Below are 22,952 nucleotides of genomic sequence, written 5' to 3'. Positions count from 1 at the left end.
TATGTACTATTCAAAGTCAGACCAAGCTCTTAAGCTTAGCATTCATATATTCATGGGATCTCTACATTCTGGTTCCATCTCAACTCTTCTGCTCTCTAGTAAGAACCCCGATAACCAACTATTTCCTAGGAGCTATTAAAAAGACCTCCTCAAACCTTAGGCTTCTTCAAAATATAGCTAAATACCATTTCCTCAGTGGTTTTCTAATGCTTCCCTTCCTTGTAGTCTCACAGCACTCAGTCCTGGTGCCACTCACTTTAAAACCTCATCACACTTCCCATAAGTTCTTCTAAACTTACAGCAATTAACTACATCCTTTGTTTAAACTTTTTACTTGGTCACATATATACTGGATATTTTTATGACTTACATACAATAGGTGTTTCCAATTAGTCAACTTTAGCACAGCATTCTATATTTCTCTGTTACAGAGCTTTTTATATAGCGTACAGAGCTTTTTACTTGTTTATATGTATCCCCCTTATTCAGTATAGATTATAAGCTTCCTTAGGGGCCCTGTGCTAAGTTTCTTAGTACTGCTGAAGCCTAAAATACTGCTCACAAGAGTATATAGTAAATAAATCCTTTTCAAATTAATAAATGAAAGATTAAATAAGCTGAAAAGAGGATATAATCTAGACCAGAGATTGCAAATTAGTAGTCCAAAGGCTGAACCCAAACAACAGACTTATATTTGGCCTACACAGTATTAGTTAACATTAAATTAGTTAACATTAAAAAATTGAGAAATCATACATAAAATACAGATTTCTGACTTTTCTAGGGGAAAAAAATTGTAATATCTGCTATGTGCCCTAAAGGGCAACAAGTGACTAGAGCACAGTTGCCCTACATAGATGAGACATAATCTCTTCACATTAGACATGCACTCTTCAGTTGTACCTTTTTTGCTTTACTCGCTTGTCACCTGTCTGGCCCCTGCAGGTATGTAGGTTTATAACCAATGATATAGACCCAGGAATTCTTGATGGACTTTCTAAGCTATTTATCCAAATTTTGAGCATTTCTACTCCCTAATCAGAATGTGTTCCCAATGCTAAACAGGTTTATCAAATATCCGAGTCTTCCTTCATCCCAAATCTCAATAAAAGGAATCTATGAACATTAGTGCTTAGTGGTAAAGCCTAAAAACACAGCTTAGATGGGTTATTACTACTTGCTGATGTTTCTTGATTCATGGGTTAAATTTTATTACATATTTCTCCACTGAAATATTCTGTTAAGAGTGGACTCTTGCTTTTAACAATCATTTCTCATACCGACTGAGTCAGCTGGTTAAGAGAAAGTTTATCCTGGCAAACTGAATTCAATAAATATTCATGCAGTGTTTGAAAAATTACAGGCCTTGTGTATTGGTTAAGACATGAGCTTTGACACAGGAAATATAGTCAATAATACCGTAATAACTATGTATATTGTCAGATGGGTTCTAGACTTATCAGGGTGATCACTCTGTAAGTTATATAAATGTCTAATCATTAGGTTGTATACCTGAAACTAATACAATATTGTATGTCAACTGTAATTGATAAATAAATAAATAGACACGAGCTTGAAATCTCCAAATCTACCAAGTCTGGTACCAAATCTTGGCTCTTCCATTCACTAGCTGAGAAACTCTGAAAAAGTTACTTCTCTCAGCCTCAGTTTTCTTACCTTTAAAATTCAGACAGTAACAGTACTTGCTTCATAAGACTGTTGTGTGACTTAAGTAGATAATGATATAAGGCACTTTAGTATATAGTGCCTGGCATACAGAAAATAATAAAAGCAGCTATCATTTGAGTATGAGTACAGAAACAAAAACTAATGAAACAAGATCTCTGAACAAAATCTTTAAGTTCTATAATACTGTTATTAATAAAGCATATGGAAATACAAAAGAGATTAATTCTATAGAGAAAAGAGAGGTAATATATGAGCTGAAAGAATAAACAAGATAATGCCAACTAGAAAAAGGACAAAAGAGAGAAAGTCCAAAACAAGTAAGAGAAAAACAAAAGCAAGAAAGAAATCAAAATGTTTATTTCCAGGGACAACTAGTAGGCTGGAACAGGCAGAAGAAAGAATATATAAGAGGAAATTCACAAAAAATAAAGCTAAGAAAGTATCTGGGACCAGGATTCAGGCTTTCATTCAAATCGCATTTACTGATGCTTATTAAACAGAAGCACTGTGATGGGGCATGGAATAGAATGAGAGAGAAAAACTCCCTTCCCTTAAGACACTTCGTTTTCTGTCATAGTGCACCAAACATCACTGGTGCACAATAAATCAGTAAATGTCTTTAATAACTAGCCAAACAAAAAAGACAAAGATGTTGAGACAGGAAGGCTTAAGGGAAACAAGACTAACTACCAGCTGACAGCAGACCTAAAGCTCTATAAACCTCTTCTTTCATATGCACGCTTGTACACCCCACATAGCACACAACTAGGTAATTACTATATAAAAATATAAACATATCATGTGCAGGTACAAAAGAAAATACGTTGAATTATTTGTTGTATAACATAAATTAGGCAGGTAATTAATTTGATGATACATAAAAAGCCTAGAAAAGTAACTAGGGATTTTTAAAGAAGTGGTTGATTCTAGGGCTGCAGCAGGTAAGGTACAAGATGAGCCTGGAACATCTTGTGATGCCAGAAAGTTAAAAAGTGCTAAACCAACAAAAGAATAAGGTCATGTCAAAAGGACACAGGAGCCAACCAACCTATAAGAGCTCCAGATGGCCAAGGCTGCAACAATTTGAGTGACAAATAACAGCACAAAGACAAAAATAACCATGAGTGCATACTATTGCAAATAGTGACTAAATAAATAAATAAAAGGGAAAGAGGCAAGTCTTCCTTACAGAAGAATCCAAATTAAAAAATAGGTAAGGTATGAAGAGAAAAAAAGAAAACCACCACGAGAAAACAATAAAAACTACTGTAGTTATAATCTACCAATGAATGCTAAAATTGAGCAAAAGTTCAAAAATAAAACAGAGTACTTGAATTCCCTTAAAATATCTTCCCAAAATATTTATAATTTATGAAGTGAGAAACAGTAATTTTATAGTGGAGAAACCTGGCACGTATCACCTTGAGCAAAGAACCAAGGTTAACATTAACAGTAATAAGACATACTGACATCAAGGATGCCAACTGGATATGATACACAGACAAGGGCATATTACTTTTGCATTATTTTTCCCAGAAATGCATTACCTCACTCTAATCATGAGAAAACATCAGATATTTCCAAACTGAGGATCATTCTACAAAATACCTGACAAGTACTCTTCAAAAGTGTCAAAGTCATAAAAGACAAGAAAAGGCTGAGGAACTGTTACAGACTGGAGGAGACTAAGAAGACACAACAACTAAATGCACTGTGGGATCCTGGACTGGATCTTGGAACAGAAAAGGAAATTAGTGGGAAAAGTGATGAAACCTAAATAAAGTCTGTAATTTACCTAAAAGTTAATCAACAGTATGTACCAACATTAATTCTTGGTTTTGTTAAGTGTACTATGGTTATATATGATGTTAACATAGAGAGAGTGGATAAAGCACATATAGAAACCTTTGTGATATTTATGTACCCCCTCTATAAATCAAAAATTCTTTCAAAAGTTTTTTTAAAAATCTTAGATGATAAAAACAACAGTACTAGTTGCAATACTTTTTTTTTTTTATTAGACTCACTATCAACTTAATCTGAACTGTGGGTATTTTCCAGTGAATATTACTTTATCTCTGCTCTTACTTTATGCTATGTCAGTCCTATAACATAATAAAGTTCTAATATTCTACAAAAAATGGTTTTTCACTTAATTAAAAACACTTAATTTCCTTTTGATACCCTGAAAATGACTAGTAATCAGAATTTCATCTTTAATTACATAAGCCTCAACAGAGCTTTCTCTTCAATAGAAGCTAATATTGTTACTGCTTACAGCATAAAAATAATTTAAATAAAATCCTTACCTTCCAACCACTGCCAGCCTCTCTATAATAGGGGAAGTTATCACAAATCCACTGGTAAATCTCACTTAGCGTCATTTTCTTTTTGGGTGAGCTATTAATTGCAAATGTAATGAGGCTGGCATAACTGTATGGAGGTTTCCCATCTTTGTGCTGTTGGACTTCTTCCTGGTCCAGGGTTGTATTTGGGTCAAGGAGTGCATTCTTCTTGGAAATTCCCGTTCCATGTGCATTTTGTGTAGCATCAGATTTTTGGATGGCTGCTCTCATGGTAAGCTGTGGTAACCAGTCCATAGATGTTAGGCTGCTCTCCAGTTCAGATGTCATCCTGAAGGTAAATAGACTCCTTAGTCAGTATCAAGGAAAGAACCCCTGCTTCTCAAAATATCCAATATTCACAAATCTAGGAGTTCCAAAGTGAGGGAAAGTGAGTTACATCTGGAGGGAAAAGATTGAATATGTTAATGACTAAACCAAATATTTAAGAGATCAGCATTTCCAATCTTTTTTCTTAATTTTTTTCCCTCTCCAAAAGAACAAATTTGGTTTTTAAATGTTTAAGATACAGAACAATACATACGCACAAAGTGTTTCTGATGCCAATCTTTACTCACCAATACCACAGGGCCTTTAGAAACTTAAGGCTATACATCTGGCATTTCTTTCGCACAAATTTTAAAGGAGTCATACAAACAAAAGAACACCAAAAGTAAAGTAGAGGCAAGAGGTCAGAAAAGTAACTGAGAAACAGGCACAGGAATTTGCCTAGAAAAAAGAGCGTAGAGTTGAGCAGGTGGGAAGTAGGAAAAGTAAAGCAGGATAGACAAGAATATCAAGGAGACAAACTAGCTGCGGGAGCAGACTGAACGCAAACTCAAAGACACTGATAAAACAAAAGAAAAGGAGGATAGGCAGTACCAGGCAGTTTCTTTTAAAAAACAAGTCAAGGAACAAGGTTAAGAAAACTAAAGATCTGGGAACATTGGATCTAAGAGAGAAAATCACATAAATGAACAGCAAGAAAAAGAAGTATTAAAAGCTTGAGGACAGGCTTAACACAAATATCCAGTGATCTGGGTTCTATATTTTACTCCGAGGCTGGAAAATTCAGATCATTACCACCCGAAGAAAGAAAAAAGAAAAACAAAATCTGCCAGGTTAACACATTCTGGAGAAGGGAGGAAGCTGTTCTAAGAATTAAAGATAAAAATACAGAAACTAAGCATGACACTTTACACTAGAATCTACACTTTTCAACAGAGGCACAGACCATTTTATCCTAAGATCAAAGAAGCAGGGAAAGTGACACTGACTATAAAGTAGAGAAGAATGAAAGACTTCTAAGTGATATCAAAACAAAGGAAAAAAGAAACAAACAAACAAACAAACAAATAAATAAATAAATAAGAAACTTAAAAGTACCTCAGTCAAGAGAAAAAAAATTTGTGGCTAAGAAAATCCCATATAGGTCCCTCATCCCAAATGGCTGCAGGCAAAAAGCAACCTGGATATGTCCTTAGAATCCGAACCTTGGAGGCAATATAGAATTGATAAAGAGCACAGGCTCCTGAGTCAGGCAGACCAGAGTTCAGGTACTGATTCTACCAGTTACTAGCTGTGAGACCGTGAAAATGTTAGTATCTCTAAACTTTCATCTGTAAAATAAAACAATAATAGCACTATAGTTAAACTATTACTTTGAGAATTAAATGTGACAACATGCATAGAAGAAACATTCAATAAGTGTCAGTTAACAATCTTACTCTAAGAGAATACTGGGAGGGCAGTTACGCACTATAAATCAGATTAAGCATTAGCAATTATAAATCAAGAGACAACCCTGAGGATTCTATCTGTACTGTCAGTAGAGCCCAATTGTATCCTGTTTTTCAGATATTTGACCCACGGTTTTACTTTTCTCCTTTTCTCAAATATGCATTTCTCTAGAACCTGGACTTTAAATTCTTCTATAAAGTGCCTTCAGAAATCTTAAAAAAAAAAAAAAAAAAACCTTACCAACTTTCTCTATCTCCGCCATAAATGCTTGCTCTCAGCATGAAATAAGTTAAAAGAAGTTGTAGAACAAGGAGACAAGAGAATTTAAAGATCACAGAATGTCAAAAGAGTTGGCAAAGTACCCTAGAGATTAGGGAGACCAATCCCTTCAATCTAAAGATGAAAAACTAAGGTCTACTGAGGTTAAAAACTAGGTAACAGAAGAACTAAAACCAGAGCCCAGATCTGATGCCCAATCCAGTAGTTTTCCTACCATACCTCATCTGTAAAATGAGCTTAATAATCATACCTACTTCACTGATATACTCAGAACAGTGAACGGCAAATAGTAAGTATTCAATAAATGTTAGCTACTGGTAGTAGCAGTGATAATAGCAGTTGCTGCTATTATTACTCACATTTCATTCTATAAACATTGGCTATTATTATACTATGCTGTCATCCTATTTGCCTCAATTAAGTCTCCACTGAGTAGCTTTATTTTGTTTAAATTCCCAAAGCAGCCAGTCACATATATTTTCAAAGTTAATACAAAAGCACATTCCAAATTGAAATAGTGCAGATGCCCCCTACTGAGAACCATCTTTACTTTAACTTGTTTCCTTCCACCAGTGCCACTGAGTTTACAAGAGTCTCAGTAATATAATATAAACGTACAAGAAGTACATGCTTAATGTGTTATAACATTTAACAAGAATTTAATATTACACATTTGTAAAGGGCTATGCTTGAGTGAAATTTTATACACACGCACATACAACACATAAATAAGTTGTGGAACAAGGAAGAAAGAAGGTAGAAGTAGGATAAAATTCCTGTCTTTCAGGGACTATAGTGAAAGTCAAACACAAGAAATATCTAAAAAAAAAGAGTGCAAGACTGGGCTCTTGGTGCCGTAATAGTTCTGAAAAGGGAGGACAACATGGACTGCAGCCTTAAATGGTAGAGAAAGAAAAAGAGGTAGCGAAGGAAGAAGTTCAGCTAAAATATGAAGATCTAAATAGGCTGTAAAGCCACTGAAGATATAATGAGTAAGAATTATTCCACTGTTGTGCTTATTTTCATCAATTCTGCTACAGCAGATTTGAAGTGCACTATAAAATCTCTCTTAAATTTAAACTCTGAAAAAATGAGGCTTCTGTTTTGTTTGCAGTTTGTCAAATTTTATATATTCTTGGTAATGAGCTAAAAAAAACAAAAAAATGCCTCCATTGTTGGTGCTCAGGCTGGTCACTGCAGTGGTTCTCCATTAAGCACTGAGAACACAAAACATTAGATTTGGCCAGATCATCAGTAACTTTAGAAAGAAATCTCTTAGTGGAATGCTGATGACAGAAGTCCACTTGTATAAGACAACAGATGGTAGTAAATTTTAAACAGCATAGTAGGCTCTGAGGAGTCTGGTTATGGAAATCTGATTAGGAAATGTCAGGCCCTCATTATCTCGCATCATTCCAAAAGCTTCCTGGTTGGCCTCCTAGACTGATTTCTCATCACTTCTCCTCGCTAATCACCTCCAGAGTCCATGTATACACTCGAAGAGAAATCTGTCAACATTGTTTTCAAGTCATCATGCCCCAAAACATTCAATGGTTCCCTTTCTTCTATTATGCTAAATTTAAACTCTTCATTTTCAACTACCTTAGCTTTTATTAATCTTTTATTAATCCTTCTCTAATTGCTTCTTGGCCTTTTAGCTAAGATCAAGTGTATTAATCCTTCTCCAAATTCCTAGAGCATAACTTCGGTTTGGCATTTACCATGCTGCTTTATATGTATAACTGCATCATATGCCTAAGCTTTCTATCTTCACTTCCTCTTCCCCCACCCTCCCCATTAAGGACAGTGACCTTACACTAGTACTTCAAATGCTACCTACTACCATGCCAGGTACACATTGCCTGAAAAATGACATAGTAGTTAGATAAGGAATAAGAGTCTTCCTTCCTTCCCACTTATTCTGCCTAGCTGGCTTCTACTTTTTCTTCAAGACTCAAACCAAACATTTTCTCCTCCAGAAAACCTGGTCAATCCATTCTATCCTCCATCTTCTAAACTGAACTAAATCCTGTTCCCATAGTAAAACATAAATACCTGTACTACAGGACTTATAAATAATTGTAATTATCTCACTCCCATAAGACCATGAGTTCCTTGGAAAAAACCTTCTTATTCTTTTTTGTCTCCCCAACATCTAGTAACACAGTAGGTAATAGGTCAATAAACAGTGGTTAAATAATTGAAATAGAGACTATCCAATGAAGTGTAGGTGCTCCTCCCCAAACAAATGGGCCAAAACACATTTAAAAGCTAAAAGGAAGAAGTGAAAGAAAAGAGGACTCAACAGTATGAGGTAAGGATAATCACAGGATCAAAATCCTTTACGAACTGGAAAAATGTATGACTCAACACAGACTGACAAGTAACACTACAAAGAACAGAAACAGTTCTACTGAAATAGCAAAGAAAAACAGGAAGATGGAAGCAAAGACAAAAGTTAACATTACTTGTAGGAGAAAGCAAACATGGAGAACTTATATCTGAGTTCTTAAACCTATGATGGTATCTGCTGCTTAAAAGAAGTCACATGAGGAATTTTTTTCTGCATAAAATGAAAAAGTAGAGTACCAAGATGTAAGCACTCAACGCTAAGTCATGACACCGGGGACGGGGGTGGGGGGGCTGTTCTAATCCCACTTTATAAAGCACTGCCACTGATATGACCCCAAATACACTTTTTAGCTACTTTAGCACATTGTTTAGCAACTTCCCTAACTCCCAAAGAGTAGCCGAGGCTTATTAAGAAAGTTTTCAAAAAGTGGGAAAGTGGCTAAGAAATATTGTTGACTCCCTAAATGGAGGCAAGAGGAAGACATCAAAGAAAATAAAAGGAATAAGAATGAGGGTAATAATGTTGTGATCTAGATATTCCTGAATCCTCCCACTCCATTCTAGACACTTGGCATTTTATCTTAAGATTTGGCAGCATGTGAAAAATTAAGCAACTGAGAACTCGAAATCCTTGTAATGATCATAGCAATAATTCTAGTCACATGCATCTCAGGGATTATTTTACAAAATATGTATTTTATATAATACGTAACTTTTGTTACAGCATCTCAGCACCCAAGGAAACCAGAAGCAAGGTCTATGGCAGGCACTTCTACCTACTGTTTTAACCTTCCTCCTTAAGAATACGACTCCAATTTTATTCTGGACAGCACTACACCTTTTGCCCTTCCTGCTCTCTGGAATGTGGACATAATAACTATTGTTCTAGCAATAATCTTGGATCAAAAGGTAAGCCACACACCAAGGATATAGAAGCAGAGAGAAGGAATACTGATCCCTGATTTTTTGTGGAGCAACTGTGAAGATGCCATCCTAACCCAGAACTGCTTACCTGGTTCCAGACTTTTTATGTATTTAACTACTATAAAAAGATCTCTACCAGTGGGTATCTGCGATTCCTAAGAAACACAAAATTTCAAACATGGAAGTGGGGTGATACAAGCAATAGAACCTAAAATAAGACATTCTCTTAAAGGAGAAGTTGATAAGGCAAATATTAAGAATTCTGATATCACAGGTTGGAAAGCTGGTGACATTTATTAAAGAGTGACATAGGGTTTGGTCAAACTGTCAACTACAGAAGTTGTCAAGCAAACCATATGCCAACCAAGGCTATAGCAAGGAGAGAAATGTAGGAAAAATTTAGAATGTTGGCGTGTGTCGGCTCCTTCTTGCCACCTAAAGTCCTAAGAAAGCAATAAACTTCGATTAGAGTTGCAAGCAGAGATGGAGAAAACTCACATTTGCCAAGTGAGATGTTCCCTGCCTATGGTCTGCAATTTAAGCTGAGAGTCCTATAATTTAAAGCTTTGCATGGCTGAAAAAACACCACTGCTTCTGAAGTAGCAAACTGAAGTAATTGAGTGGTAGCAGCAAAATCGCAGCTTTACAGTAGAGAAGACTGGTGCCTTGCCACACAAAAGAAATGTTGTAAGGGTGTTGTCTTTCCATCCAAGACTGTTTCAAATGGTCTCACCAGAGCCATCATTCCCTCAGCAGCTAAAAGAGGTCAATGAACTTAGATGGAGGAAATACATTCTTCATTTCCACTAAAATTTAGCATTTCTTTTAATTATGAAAGTAGATAACAATTCACAGTAGCATGAATAGTATCTGTGACTTTGCCATCAATAAAAATCACAAATATATTCATATCACAGGACAAGTGTTGCAGCATCTCAAATTTTTAAACTCACCTACTTCAAAATTATAACAGTGTATTAGACTTGCCACTAGATCTTTTATTTAATGTGTTCATTTAAAGGCACATCCATTACTGTGTTACAAAGTTATTACTTTGCTAACCATATTTCAATATAATTCTTTGGTTTCCTTTGTAATCCTTTAAGTATTTTATTTTATGAATTTTGAGACATTATTTTGAGAAAGGTCCACAGGTTTCATCAGACTGTTGAAGGGGTTCTAAAACAAGGTTAGAGATCCCTGGGGTAAGCAGACCACAACAGGCAGGGTCTTCACATTTAAAAATTCTGTCTTGGCAGGTCCTTTGACTCAAAGCAGAAAAAAGTCTAGAAACTAAGTTTTTTGAGATAACTGCATGGGAGGGAGGGGAGAGAAAGAGTTTAGATTGCAAAAGCCTCCTACATTTCCAAAATAATATCCATCAACAAGCTCATAACAAGAAGTGAGTTGTGAAAGCAATCCATTTCTCAGAAAGAGCATCTTCACCAATATCCATCTCAGATGTGGGCATGGAAGATAACAGACAAAGTAAGACCTTTTAGAGGGCACAAGGGACAATGGAGATCCTACCAAAGAGTAGAATCGAGGAACTTACTACACCGTCAGGGAGTCTCTGTCACTACTACTCAGCAGAATTTTATAATCTATATGGACTAGTAACTACTTAGTGTTTCTGATGATCCCTTTCTCTGAATAACAGCTTTTATTGCTATTATCCTATTTCTTCTCCACCACTATATATTAGGTATTTAGCGTGCAGATTCGGTTTGTAGGTCTCTGAACAAGAAGCAGCCACTCTGGGATCTGATGAGAGAGACTGCATCCAAAGAACCTGGATTTTCAGCTAGATATAATTACTGGATGAAACTCTGGGTTATCTCCCTTGGGAAAAGACAAGTGGGTTCTATATATAAGAAGAGGACATGTGAATATTTATTACCCAAAGGAGCAGATTGTGGTGGAAACCTAAAAAGAAATGAAATAATCTATTACTGATTGACTTCACATTTTGTAACCATGTGATGTTAAAAAAAAAAAAAGTGTTACTTTTTTCAAAATTAGTTATCATATAATACCAGCCAAATCAAAGTTTATATTCTTAGTTCAATTTTAGCAAAATAACACAGTCAGTGTCATTCTTTGGCAAAGATATGGCTTAGTGATTAAGAATACAGGATTCAGAGCAAGACTACCTAAATTGGAATCCAAGCTCTTCCACTTTTAGTTACGTGACCTTAAACAAGTAAATTAACCTCTTTATGCTTCAGTTTCCCCATTTTAAGATGAGAATAAAAATAGTATCCACCCTCCAAAAAAACTGTTATGAGGATTAAATGAGTTAATACACACAGAGCACAAAGAAGTTCTAAAACATAGTAAATAAGCACTCAATAAATATTAGCTATTATCAAATTCATACTCTTTAGAATTTTGTTTTAAATGGCTGTCACTCTTACTCAGTGGTTTTAGACTTACAAAACCTAATCCCTCAATAATTATTTAGCAACCTCAATGGAAATGAGCCCCTCATTCAATTATTTACTCTAAAGAAGTGACTCAAAAAGGATTATATTAAAATTTTGTCTGTAGTTTGCATATGAGAATTGAAAACATACTTTTCCCATAGAAAAAAGATCATATGAAGCAGTCCGCAAAATCCTATTTCCTCTATAAATGAAATTCTAAGTCTATAATTCTAAGAATATAAAAGTCCCAGTTGGATAGCTTGTAGCAGAGAAACAAAGGTGTAACAGCAAATAATAATAATAATAATAATTTTTTCATTTTCCTGATGCAGGACAGCTTGTTCCTAACAAAATTTGGATATAGTTTATATCTGGCATACTACTTACTACCTTCTATACCTTGGATCTCCCATCTTATAGTGCCCTAACGCTCCAATATGGCCCCCAATGTTGGTGTTATAAACTCCAAAATTAATTACTTGCTTTTCTTCTCCAGTAAAAACTTTCACCTTTTCAAAGCTGTTGTTTTGTGTTCCATTGAGGAGGAAAGTAGATAGCATCAAACTAATTTCCACTAAGGTATGAATAACTGAGCCTTTAAACCTTCTATGAGCAATGACCTTTTAAAAAGATAATCTGAAAAAAATCCTCAATGAAGTGAAAATACAGGTGGAAGAATCACAATTTAGGATTGGAAAATCAATATGCAAATAGTAGGTCATTCTTCAAAACTCGACTTTCAAAAAAACTTTTCTTTCACCCCCAAAATTTCAATATTCATAATACAGCTTAAGCAAAAATTGGGGGGAGTTAGGTAGACAATTGTCATTTGTAAAAACATTTGTAAATTCAGAGCTATTTGTCACAAAATCAGAGATTGAAAGAGAACCTCATTAGATCATTTTTTTAAAGTCCTGGTATTACTTATTTTGGAGTCCAACAATATTCTTTAAAATCGCCAAGGGAAAGAAAGTTCACAACTTGTCCAAATTTGATTTAAGGTATGTAATTCACTGTGGTTTAAAAAAAAAGTTTTAATAGGTTAATCTATATCTCCCTTGCTATATAGAGAGAAAAAAATTTCTTTAAATTCTTAGAAAATGAGAAATGGTCAGAGTTCTCTTAGTAATGATGCATCGCATTTTACAACATTAACACTATTTGGGTTCCTTCTCTAAATTTAAAGTCCAGAACTTCTCCAATCAGATCTGATTTAAGAATCATTATATGTTTACTGGTCTTCTTTAGATTCTCTCCAAATTACTCCACAAATATGCCATCTTAGAGTCATAAAATTGTATCCTAAATTCATACAAGCCATACTCATAGTTAGAACTCCATTTGGGGTACAAACTTAAGGATAGTATGGTCAAAAGATATTTTTATGTTATATGTGTAATTCTCATCTTAAAAATATTTTACTCTACAATTTAAGGAGGAAAAAAATATTTGGGGGCACTAATCACTGAACTACATTCTATCATTAAGTAAAAACTGTATTTTGAATTTAAATCTCACTCTACCTACTAGAATCTTTGAGTAGCTGGAAAAACTGATGAACATCAGTTCCTTCAACACAAGAACACTCAGTCATCTATGCAGCTGTTATCTAAAAACCCAGACAGAATCTGCTATAAATACTTCTTATGCTTAGCTTAAAAAAAATACACACACACAATACATTCTGTCTCTATAGTGTTTATCTTGACCTCTCTGTTTGCAACCATCCTCCTTCAACTCACCATACGACATTTACTGGACATCCTACCTACATCAGTTTTATCTCCACACATTCTGCCTCCATGGCATTATACCAGCAGTATGGCATCAGTGCTTGCAGAGGACTAACATCACTGAAGATGATCCCATGTTACCTTTCAGTGTTAAGTATGATATACAGAAAAATGCTTTAAAAACCTAGCTTAACCTGCTACATGTGATGTCTATGGTTCAGTGGTCCTCAAAGTGTGGTCCAGAGACCTTTTCAGGGGATCTGAAGAGTCAGAACAATTTTAATAATAAGACATTTTCTGCCTTTTTCATTCTCATCTACTTGTAAGTGGAGCTTTTCAGATGCTATGTGATGGGTGCTATCACAACAGAAAGAGGCCAAACTGAGAATCCAGTTCTTTATTAAGCCAGATATTTTTAAATTTGCAAAAAATAAACAATACCAATCCTCTCACTAATTTCTTTGTTGTTTTTGAAAATAAGTTATTTTTCATAAAACATGTTACCTATGTTAGCATGTGAGTTCACTGTCATTTCTATGTAAATTAATTTCTAATATTTTAGTTCTAATTTCTAATAGAAAAAAATTTGATAGATATAATTCACATAAATAAAAGCTCTTTGAGTACTAAATAAATTGTGAGAGACCACAAAATTCAAGAACTGTGTTATAAGTGATCACTACAGAATGAAGATCACTGTTTCTAATACAGTATAATGTAATGGAAAGAGTAAGGTCTTTGAAATCACTCAAATGACCTTGAATTCTTAACTCTTCCACTTATTAACTGCATCCCTGAACAAGTCAAACAAACCTCTAAGCCTCAGAGAATTACTCTGAGGAGTAAATGATGAAATGTATGTGGCACACTCTAGTACACAGTTAATGCTTGGCACACTGTAGATAGTCAACAAATGACAACTACTGGAAACCCTTTTTAAAAAAAGACATGCTTGCTTGTTTTCTTGTCAATAAAGTCTCCGTAGTATACAGCACACAACAAATATAGTTGAATTCAGTTCTACATTATGATTTTTAAAAAATATTTGGTATCATTTAATTTTCCCTGTCCACGATAGACAACAGCAGGCTTTTCAAAAGACGCACAGAAACTGAAAAGGCCAAAGATCAATCTCTAAATTACCTGTGAGTCTTCGCAGATAAGCAACAATATAGAGTGTCTATTAGATAGATGATAGATTGATAGCCAGATAAACTTGAGTTGCATTTATTTTCAGTGTATCACAGATGCATTCTTATAGCTACTTTTAGATTCCTTGTTACAATTTCAAATATGGCTAGATTAAAAGAAATATTAAAATGAATTAATTGTATTACACAATAGACTTTAGTTTTTATAAGACATGAACCAAAAATTAAAAGGGGTAGGTAGAGAGGGAGTGATCTGGGTAGGGATAATTCAATTATAAAATTTAAGTCGCTGAAGGAGAGAAAAATTACAGAACTATACCAGTCAAAGGTATATTCACTGAGGCAGTTCAGAAAAAGTGGGAGTTAAGCTAAAATCCTAATAAACTATGAATTTCACCATGAATCAACTGACCATATATATTAGTTAAAATCTAAATAAGCACACCTCTGTTCTAAGAACACATCAATCATTATCAATTTACACTATACATCAATACTGATTATCATTCCATGGTGTAAAAAGGCCTGAAAATTACCTTCTACAGAAATCCCAGTAGGGAGAAATGTTTACTAATAATCTTTAAAAATGTTACAGCTTAAAGTTTTTAGACTCTAGGGGAGTCACTGTGCCCAGAGTCTTATCTTCCTTATTCTACTACTGGCTCCTATGTTTTTTGTTTCCTGTTAACACTTCAAAGCTTTTCGACTTTCCTGTCTTTAACACAGACTTTAACTATCTCTTCCTTCTCATCAAGCATAGTAATTTCTTCCATAAGTTGTCACAATCTTTTCTAGATGAAATTACACATTTCCTCTCATGTGTTCAAGGGAGCCATACTTATCTGCCATCTTCTAAAATTTTATTTTTACTTACAAATTTATTTACATATAATTTATAAATATGATTTTTTTTCTTTACACCAACTTTCAACCCACCTCTAAGCAGATATAGGATTATCAGGTTCTTTTCTCAACCTGAAAAGCATGGAGTACTTAAGACTACCAGATTTCAAGACTTACTACTTTAAAGCTACTATAATAAAGACAAGTAGTTTGGGTGAAAGAATAGACATATAAACCAACAGAACGAAATCCAAAAATAGACCCACATATACTTGGTCAACTGATTTTCAATGAAGGTGTCAAGACAAGTTAATGGGGAGATGAAAGACTTCAAAAATGATGCTGATATAACTGGTTACCTGTATGGGGAAAAAAGTTAACTATGGCCCTTAACCTCACATAATACACAAAACTTGAAAAATGAATCTCAGAACTAAATGTAAAAGCTCGAACCATAAAACTTCTAAGAGAAATCATAAGAGAAAATCTGTTACATTTGATTAGGCAAATATTTCTCAGATATGACATGAAAAATCACAATTCATAAAACTATTAAGTTAGATTTTATCAAAATTAAAAAACTTCTGTTCTTCAAAAGACAGTGTTATGAGAATGAAAAGCCAGACTAGAAGAAAGTGTTTGCAAAGCAAAGATCTTAAAGACTGTATCCAAAATATATAAAGATCTCTCAAAACTCAACAGTAATAATAAAGTAAACCCAATTTTTAAAAAATAGGCAAAAGATTTGAACAGATACTTCAACAAAGAAGATATGAGATGGCAAAGCAGCACGTGAAAAGATGCTCAACATTATTTGTCATTAAGGAACTACAAATTAAAATGTCACTATACACCTACCTGAGTGGCTAAAATTAAAAGACTGACCATATCAAGTACTGATAAAGATATGGAGCAACTGGAACTCTCACATGCTGCTCGTGGGAATCTAAAATGGTACTACCACATTCGAAAATAATTTGACAGTTTCTGAAAAAGTTAAAGCATACACCTATCATATGATCTAGTCATAACACTTTTAGGTATTTGCCCCAAATAAACCATATGTCCACACAAAGACATATACACAAATGTTTATAGCATTTTTACTTGTAATAGCCCACACTGGAAACAATCCAAATATCCACCAATGGGTAAATGAATAAATACACAAATTGTTGTGTATAAATCCAAAGGAACAAAAAGGACTGAACTACTGATGCATACAGCAATGAAGATGAATCTCAGAATAATTATGTTGAAGAAACCATACCAAAAAAAAAAAAAAAAAAAAAAAAAAAAAAAAAATACATACTGTATAACTCCATTTCCAAAGAACAGTAGAACATTCAAACAAACAGTGACAGAAAAGCAGACCTGTTGATATCTTGCAGAGAGAGGAACGAGAGGGAAGAATCACAAAGGGATACTAGGAAGCTTTGGGGAGTGATATTTATGGTGTGGTAATGATTTTATGTGTGTATATATGTCAAACTTATCAAACTGTACTATGTCCATTATACCTATATATTTTGTTTAAAAAAAGAAACTAAAAATATTTGTGATTTGGAGTAGGTAAGGATTTCTCAGCTAAAACCCTAAAAGAAAAAATTGGTAAGTTGGATCAAAAATGGAAACTTTTTTTGCTTTAACAATAAATTTGCATCCATAATATTTAAAGAGCTCTTAAATGCAATAATAAGACAAAGTACCCAGTTTTAAAATGTGCAAAAGTTATGAACAGATATACAAGTAGCCAATAAGCACATTAGTTCAACATTAGTAGTCATTAGGGAAATGCGAATTAAAATCACAATGAGATATCACTCCATACCCATTAGAATGTCTAAATTCAATCTGAAAAGTAGTAGCAATCTTCCTTCATGAATTTAGTTTACACTACAGAGGACTCTTCTTAACATTAATAACAAATAATTACGTGTGTGCTGTAGAGTAAAGTATGAATGATTATTCCCATTTTATATGGCTTCCAATCCAGTGCTCCTCTCATTACATTACCTGGGCTTCTCGGTTTTCTAATTCTTGAACTATCCATAGACCTACCTGTAATGTATTAAGAAGAACTATCTTCTTCTCAGCCTCTATTTACTCAAAGTCTCATCTTTCCATAATCTCCATGAATTGTATATTTTTACATAGCTAATGTATCACTCTGCAAGCTCCATATATATGTAGTGGGGTGGAGATATAACTATGTCAACATAACTATGAGAAAGTGTATTCCTATGCTTAAAATATCCAATCAGCACCATAGGAGTTCAACGGAGACCTGTGCATAGCATCTATCCTTGAGATTCTCAAGTAAGCACTAGTATGGGGCAGAATAACTTTTTTGTTTTCCTTTTCTTTTGTTGTTTTTATGAGAATCATGAATACTAGTAAGCACATAATTATTCAACATGTACCTCTCAAACTGATAAAATTGAAACAGAAATGCAATTTCAAACCTGAAATTCTAAGGCTACTCCCTTTTTCTTTGGAAGTGGGAATCAAGTCTCCCATTCACCACTCACATGATTATAAAGGTCTGAACCCTGAAAATCTCTCTTGAAATCCTAACTCTTCTCACTCAACACTGGATACACGTCTGCTTTGTATCAGAGATTTTTGTAGTGTTTTGGTTAGTTCACTATGCCCTTTCTCAGAACTGTCTCCATCCCATCTCCATCCCAAGGTCCTAAAAGTTGTATCTATACCATGTCTGTACCAGTACTATGATAACAAATTAAAGGACTTGAACCAGGGATGATACCTCACCCAAATTGTTCACATTATTTTCTACCTCAGGAATTTAGAATTAGGACTGAATCTGTCTGGGCAGATCTCCTGAATGAAGAAGCTATGAACTTGGAAGGCATCAGATGGCCAAGTGCCAGAAAGGCAAAGAAAGCTGGTGTGCAGAAACAGAGAAGTAAATTACATTTGGAGAAAAGCAACAGAGAAGAGAGTATATTGTCTAGGTTCCTAAGAACCTAAATTCTGTTCCCTCAGAGGTCCACCTATCCTTGTGTTCTGTGAAATACCCCGATATTCTCCAAATAAATTTTTTGTTTTTCTTTTTCATTTGATATATCTAATGCTGGTTTCCTTTTCTTGCAACCAAGCAAAGCTTGATGAAAAGAAACTTAATAAATCAAATATTTTTTTATTTTTCAGTATTATTATCTTATATTATGTGCCCTGTTGGTAGACATGGATTTTATATTTAACTCCTTTCTTACTTTGTCAGTATATTCACCAATGCTTTTTACCTTCTATTATCTCTGATATTATTTTTCCCCATGTATATGAATTCATGACAACTCAAATTTCACCACCACCACCCCCTAAAGAAACTGCTGTCTTTCATAACTAGAATTTTTTTTCAATTTTAGAGAATGTATTTCAAAATTAAATTACCAGTTTTCTATCATTTTTTCCAGTCTCTTGATTCTTTCCTTTTGCACTTATTTTTTTTATAGTATCCTCAATTAAGTGAAATATTTTTTGGCACCCTTCATTTAAGAAAAAGCCTCAAATTATGATGAATACTGACAACTGAGAGGCAGAATTTAGTGATCAAGAGCATGGGTACTGGAACAAGACCTATATAAAAATCCCAGCTCTGTTCTTTAATATGCTGCATGCCCTTGAGCTGCTTAACTTTACCTCAGTTTCCTAATTTGTGAAATGAAGATAATTGTACTGACCTCATAGAGTTGTTGGGGGAATTTAATTAATATACTTTAAAATGGTTAAATAATGCCCTGTCTAGTAGAAAGAACACCATAAATGCTAGCTATCAAAGTCAATATTTAATCACAAAAGAACTTTTATAATGTCCTTAAGTCAAAGAATAGTCAATGGTACTCTTCAATACTTGATGTTCAGAAATGGAAGCCCAAAGGCATTAAATCATCTTAGATTTAAATTACATTTATGATGATCTAGACCAGAACTGTCCAACAGAACTTTCTGCAATAATGGAAATATTTGTGTGCTATCCAATATGATAGTCGCTAGCCATGTGTGGCTACTGAGCACTTAAAATGTTGCTAGTGTGATTCAGAAACTGAGTGAAAATTTTACCTATTTTAAATTAATTTAAATAGCTACATGAGACTTGGGGCTAACACTTCAGACAGTAAAACTTTAGAAGCTAAGCCAGGAAAGTTCAAAATACATTTTAGAAAAAGTTTCTGTAATGATCAAAATTAAAAGGGTTTCTCATTATTCTTCATTTAATTGGAACACGCCATAAATAAACATGAAAATTAATAGATTTTTATCAGTTCCAAAAAAAGTTTGATAAAGATGACAACAGGATAATGCAAAAGCTATTTCTGCCACTGTGGGGCAGACCTAAAAGCATAAAATTATATTAGTTATAAAAATAAAAATAGAGTCTACAGCCATGCCACCCTGAACGAGCCCGATCCCATCTGATCTCGGAAGCTAAGCAGGGTCAGGTCTGGTTAGTACTTGGATGGGAGACCACCTAGGAAGACCAGGTGCTGTATGCGTAAAAATAAAAAATAAGGGATTGTAAACTGACAAGGTCCTTGCAATCTTTGAGGTCAACCAAGGGTGCTTCGCCTAAAAAATAATAATAAAAAAATAAAAATAAAAATATAATATTAAATGTCAGCAATATTCTTAGTCTGTAGGCCATTTGCAAACATGGACACTACTGGTGGATACTGTAGAATCTAAGTATTTAGGGTAAAAGGAAAACAGAAGGAGAAAAAAAATCCTCTTCTACCCCATGTTTTCGAGCTGACAGCAAAGGAAACAAATCTGTCCTCTTTTATTCTAAAAATGATGGTTTCTTTGCTTTCTATTATTGGAAAATGGAGAAGAGGAAAAAATATGCTAGATGCCTTATGTATATATTTAATCACATCAATCCTATCAGATCAGTAAGGTAAGCATCAACATTCCTATTACAACAACATTTGGAAAACTGAAGTAACTTGTCCAAGATCACATGGGTAATATATGGCAGAGATATGACCCTGTATCTTCCTGATTCTAAGGCTATATATCAGAGCTGCCTTATCAATACTGAGCCTGCTATTAGAAACAAGGCAGCAAGAAGCCTTAAAATAAAATCTACCCACCCCTGGTCATTTTAAATAGCAGGGTCATCAATATCAACAAGAGGAAAATGAGGAAACAGATGGACAGGAAATTTATCTGGGACAAAACACACGCGCTTCTCTGGTTAAAATATCCCTGTGTTCCCTAGCATATCCCAAACAGATATTGGATCAGTAATAAAAAGCATCTTTAAGAAAGAAGCATAACAAAAAGGAAAAAATGAGTTTGAAAAAGGGGTAAAAAACAGAAAAGAAAACAAGAGGAAGAGATCTCAATATAGAAAGTAGTGAAAGTTACCAGAAACTAAAGTGCTACGGATAACACAGTATCCCGGGCTGAGGACATGGATGAACCATAAAATAAATCCTCTAATTGATGTTAGCCAATTTAGAAATGCAGGAAAGGCCCCATTTTAACAAGTCCAAAGAAACATCAAATTTTATTTTGCTTTGATCAAACCAAATTATAATAATAGTCTATTGCTACAATATGTGAAAGAAGTGGGTTATGTAAATATATGTGCTAACGTGTCTAAATAAAGCAAATGTTCTAGGAAAGCTTTTGCTTTTTCAGTGAGCTTTTTTGCTCTTACTGAATCTATACTTGGATATAAAACACAGGTATACCTAGGATTCAAATCCATCTTATGCAAACTCGAATCAAATGGATACTGCTAAATTTTTAAGATTCTATTGCTTGACAGAAACTGTATCCATCATTATCTAGACTCTCACTCTTGCTATCAAAAGCTGAGGAACTGAATAGAGATGTAGATGACCCAGTATTCACTAACCAGACTCTTACTATTCAAACTCAGGATATAAATGTACTGGATTCAGATTGCAAGGCATACTTGTGAATCCTATGTAAATTTTTAATATAATTTCACATGTGTCACAAAATTAGGGTTCCGGTTTTTTAGCAACATGCAAAACAGACCTGAGAAAATATCTTTTTATACCATATTTCTTAGGTTTGCTGGAACAAGTTATTAAGTTATTGCCCCTCAGCTCCAAACCCTTATCCTTTCTTCCCAATCTTTAATCATCCTGGAACTGGGACTCTGCACATCACAATTCTGCTTTGACAGCTGGTCCCTATAAAGCTCTCCTGTAGGGATGAGAAGCCTTTGATGGAGTAATACTCTTAAGAAACACAAAGAATAGACAGGAAGGAACAAGTATCTTTTTCCTTTTCCAGGCTTGCAGTCCATCTTTAGTGCCCCCTCTTGGCAGAGCAACTTGGTTAAAATTAAACAGTATACTTAGTTATTGGTACAAAATCTTTTGCAACCTTCTTTTAAAGGAAATTTACTGGGCTTTTTCTAATTCACAGACAGTACCTATTGGTATAAAATTACATAATATGAAGATATGAACAACAGCTATCTCTGTCTTTCCGAATTATCTACGAGAAATATGTATTACGTTTTATTCATAAAAATAGAATAAGCATAATTTTAAAAATAATCCTAACATATTCAAATTAAACTAGGATCCAATATCGTCTATCAAAAATACTTGTTTACCTTAAATATTTAAAGGGGGGAGAGGAAGTTTTAATCCATTTACTAAATACCCTTTCCTACCCAACAAAATTTTTAGATGTCACATGTATTCATTCCACCCTCTAACTTTACTTATAAATTGTCAATTCCCATTCTTAACTATGCCTACAAACCCCTACCTGACTATCCCTTTTCTCATTCTCAGCCACGAGTCCAGTTCTTCTCCACCAACTGAGATGCTTCTTGTCTTGAAGTTGGCCACTTTCTAGATATGAGAAAGGTATGGCAAACAAGCAGTGTTTGCCAGTGGGTGTAAGTACTTTAAGAGTTATGGCTCTATTCCTATTTGGATAGTGTAGTTGGGGAGGATACTTCTGGTTTGAGGAAGACTATGGGAAAGCAGACTAAAATTTATTGTGGTTTTAAGTAATCGAATTTCCCACCATCACCAAAAAAAGAAAAAAAAAAAAAAACACCACGTAATCTTTTCTTCTCTTATAATCAAACCAATGCTGGCATCCAGTTAGAAAAATCAATGACAAACAATGGTCTTCTCTGCTTCACAGATGGACCATACCGAATATTACAAAAATGAAAAATACTAAATATCCCAACTCAAATGCCATAGAGCTTCTCAGTTTATTAAAGACTAAATGTATAGCTGCATCCACACAAAAAAATTAATTCTAGAATATAGTGAAAAGAATTATAACACACAGTGAACAAATTACAAAATAGTTCATGGTATTTCTTCTCTTTCATCGTCCCTTCAAATTCTATATCTAGCAAAAAAGGTATATATTAGTCCTAATCCAATGTCATATACAAGCTTAACCTAAACACAAATATTCAAATAAAGGGATTTAAAA

The 22,952-nt window shown here is 34.2% G+C and overlaps 1 protein-coding gene and 1 non-coding gene across 5 annotated transcripts in view; one reads left to right on the top strand and one right to left on the bottom strand.

Annotated features, from left to right (window-relative positions):
- Nucleotides 1–22,952, bottom strand: part of FOXJ3 (forkhead box J3) — a 112,052-nt gene that overhangs the window by 68,241 nt on the left and 20,859 nt on the right. For 2 of the 4 annotated variants that reach the window (XM_011377933.2, XM_011377932.2), the window contains exon 3: nucleotides 3,999–4,323. The exons of the other annotated variants lie outside the window; for them this stretch is intronic. In XM_011377933.2, coding sequence (XP_011376235.1) covers nucleotides 3,999–4,323 — 325 coding nt within the window. The remainder of the gene's footprint in view (nucleotides 1–3,998; nucleotides 4,324–22,952) is intronic. 4 annotated transcript variants of the gene reach the window in all.
- On the top strand, nucleotides 19,881–19,999 carry LOC111730672. The gene has a single exon (XR_002776780.1). It is a non-coding gene; the product is annotated as a 5S ribosomal RNA (ribosomal RNA).

Source organism: Pteropus vampyrus, unplaced genomic scaffold (genome assembly GCF_000151845.1).
Source record: "Pteropus vampyrus isolate Shadow unplaced genomic scaffold, Pvam_2.0 Scaffold326, whole genome shotgun sequence".
Lineage (NCBI taxonomy): Eukaryota > Metazoa > Chordata > Mammalia > Chiroptera > Pteropodidae > Pteropus > Pteropus vampyrus.
Note: the sequence above shows the minus strand (reverse complement) of the source record. Positions and strands in the feature narration are given on the sequence as shown.